Source organism: Limulus polyphemus, unplaced genomic scaffold (genome assembly GCF_000517525.1).
Source record: "Limulus polyphemus unplaced genomic scaffold, Limulus_polyphemus-2.1.2 Scaffold9783, whole genome shotgun sequence".
Lineage (NCBI taxonomy): Eukaryota > Metazoa > Arthropoda > Merostomata > Xiphosura > Limulidae > Limulus > Limulus polyphemus.
In genome coordinates, this window is record NW_013675393.1 from 15,433 (window position 1) to 18,830 (window position 3,398).

The window sequence follows — 3,398 nt, forward strand, 5'->3', positions numbered from 1 at the left end:
GAGCATGTTTGGTGTGACGGGGGATTCGAACCCGCGACCCTCAGATTGCGAGTCGGGCGCCCTAATCACCTGGCCATGCCGGTCCTAATTTTCTATGAGCTGTTAACAATAAGAGCATTCCAAACACATATTTAAACAGACTAGATTTTCTTTATTATCCACTACATTCACTTTTACACGACGTAAGGCAATATTTCTGTCAAAATAAATAATTTCTCGATATATATTGTTGAAATTAATAGTTTTGATGTTGGAAAACTACATGTGATGTTTATATACAAAAGAAAAGAAAAGAAAAGAAAAAGAACGCATTAATACATCAGTGAGATCTGTAGAACGAGAACAGAATCACAGTACTCCTGCTGAATTCGTCGCCTGATTTAAAGTCACACAGTACCTGTCTTATTACATAGTGTTAGTGGACTGTCTGCGAGTACCTTTCGGACGCGAAGTCGCACTCTAAAGTTTATCTGAATATGCCAACAACTCCCCCTTCCACGAAGCTTCTAGATATCCCACATCCACCCATTTGTATGAGGTTGTAGAACGCTAGCTATATTGATCCAAAATTTGTATTATTATTATTATTATTTTTAATGGGTGCAGTTCTAACCATTGGTCAGTAAGCTAACTCAGCTCCCCATGGTCTGTAAGGTTTTGTGGAAGATGATGGCTGTGGTGATCCACTTGACCATCCATAACCATTGGTTGAAAGTACCTGTGTCGCGGGGTATTGATTGGTCTGCATCTGAGGATGAGAAGAGCTGCTAGAATTTATGGAAGGCTGCATCGTGGAGGAAGATATAGAAGTCGCCGAGTTGGATAGTACTCTAGGTAATTGGTGTTCCAGATGTGGTGGAAGGAGACACGAGGACGAAATATTGTCGGCTGAATGAGACTGGTGAGGAACTCTTAATTCGTTAGATGAGTAAGCAGATACAGGTGACGCTTCTCGGTTTATGGAAGAAGACGTTGGAACACCAGGCCCACCAGGTGGCGCTACTGGTTGAGAAAGATACTGAGGTGCCGGAGGAAGGGTCGCTAGAGATGATGAAGTATTCCACGGACTGTGGACAGCAGCAGATTTTATGACCAAGTCCCTCTGAGCAGAGTAGCACTGAAGGTGACTCATGAGGCGCAACCGCAATGGGTCTTGTAGATCTAAGCCCTCTATCGCCACAAGATAGCGCGCTACTTCGGAGGCACACTCTCGAAACCCGACGCTGTGATAATCCATAAACAACTTGTGGGGTTCCAGCGAAAACGGATCAACCCCTGAAAAATAGAGAAGAATAAAATATGTCAAAAAACGCTTTTGAATCAAATCCTCAGAATTATAGAAACTTCATATCAGCAACTCGATAAAACTGTTTTTAAAAAATGTTCAACATTTCTTATGTTATATAATAGAGAAGAATAAAATATGTCAAAAAGCGCTTTTGAATCAAATCCTCAAAACTGTAGAAACTTCATATCAGCAACTCGATAAAAGTTTTTTTTTAAATGTTCAACATTTCTTATGTTATTAAATGTACTCCATTACACCTGAAGACTGCTTCAGTTACCTTTCACGTCGCTGCACATTATAGGCCAAGTGTGTAAAAAAACATTACTATTGTTCAACAATCAAAGAAGTACTTCAAATGATAAGAAATCCTTAGGCAACATGGATAAACATAAATTTATTTCTAAAAAAACTACTGTTGACTTTTTTCTTGTTGTTTTTCATCTGCATTTGATACAGGGTTTCTCTTCACAATATCAACTCTGTCTCTAATTTCACATTTGTACGTCTTATATTCAATCATAATAATTTTACTGGAATATCCTCAAACTTTCTAATACGATAGTATTTTAGACCCCCCCCCCATCATCAGTGGCTCCGTGATAAGTCTGAAAGCATATATGCCCCCCAGTGGCACATCGGTATGTCTGCGGACTTACAATGCTAGAATCCGGGTTTCGATACCCGTAGTGGGCAGAGCACAGATAGCTCATTGTGTAGCTTTGTGCTTAATTACAAACAAACAAACAAACTGAAAGCTTATAGCGATAAAACCAGGTTTTCGATACTCGTGGTGGGCACAGCACAGATAACCCATTGTGTAGCTTTGTGCTTAAGAACAACGAACAAAAAAAATAGATAAATAAGAGAGGCCAAAATCGTGGAATGGTTAGAGTATCCTCTTAAATTTCGTCAAAATAAATCAAAGGAAAGATACAGGCAGGATGCTTTTAGTATATTTAAAACAAATGTACATAATGCCATGTATTTGAAATATCGGAAGACATTGCACGTTTTTTCCAGAATTAAAAATGTTGATACGAGCCTCTACTGGAAAAAAAAAAATGTTTTTGTCTTTGAATTATGTGAATTTCACATAGATTGCAAATTACGAGTTGGTGTATGAAAATTTCAGGTACTTTGGAATCATACCGTTTGTGTGTTTGTTGTTAAAGAACAAAGCTATACAGTGGAGATATATTTGCAGTGCCAATCGCAGGTATTAACCCTGAAATTTCGCGTTATAGGCTCTCAAGATTATAGTTGAGTCACTGGGGAACAGACACACAGAAAGACAACACACGAAGTGGATACTCTACTCCCAACCAGCATCTTCTGAGTCACTGGGAAACAGACACACATAGAAAGACAACACACGAAGTGGATACTCTACATCAATTCAGCATCATCTGAGTCACTGGGGAGCAGACACACACACAGAAAGACAACACACGAAGTGGATACTCTACACCAGTTCAGCATCAGCTGAGTCACTGGGTTGCAGACACACACAGAAAGACAACACACGAAGTGGATACTCTACACCAATCCAGCATCAGCTGAGTCACTGGGTTGCAGACACACACAGAAAGACAACACACGAAGTGGATACTCTACACCAATCCAGCATCAGCTGATTCACTGGGGAGCACACACAGAAAGACAACACACGAAGTGGATACTCTACTCCCAACCAGCATCTTCTGAGTCACTGGGAAACAGACACACACACAGAAAGATAACACACGAAGTGGATACTCTACACCAATCCAGCATCAGGTGATTCACTGGGGAGCACACACAGAAAGACAACACACGAAGTGGATACTCTACTCCCAACCAGCATCTTCTGAGTCACTGAGGAGCAGACACACACAGAAAGATAACACACGAAGTGGATACTCTACACCAATCCAGCATCAGGTGATTCACTGGGGAGCACACACAGAAAGGCAACACACGAAGAGGATACTCTACTCCCAACCAGCATCTTCTGAGTCACTGGGGAGCAGACACACACAGAAAGATAACACACGAAGTGGATACTCTACACCAATCCAGCATCAGGTGAGTTCACTGGGGAACACACACAGAAAGGCAACACACGAAGAGG

At 41.0% G+C, this 3,398-nt stretch overlaps 1 protein-coding gene across 1 annotated transcript in view; it reads right to left on the minus strand.

Annotated features, from left to right (window-relative positions):
• Positions 1 to 181: 181 nt before the first annotated feature.
• Positions 182 to 3,398, minus strand: part of LOC106476090 (hairy/enhancer-of-split related with YRPW motif protein-like) — a 7,273-nt gene continuing 4,056 nt past the window's right edge. The window contains exon 2 of the mRNA XM_013936763.2: positions 182 to 1,275. Coding sequence (XP_013792217.2) covers positions 620 to 1,275 — 656 coding nt within the window. The 3' untranslated portion in view covers positions 182 to 619. The remainder of the gene's footprint in view (positions 1,276 to 3,398) is intronic.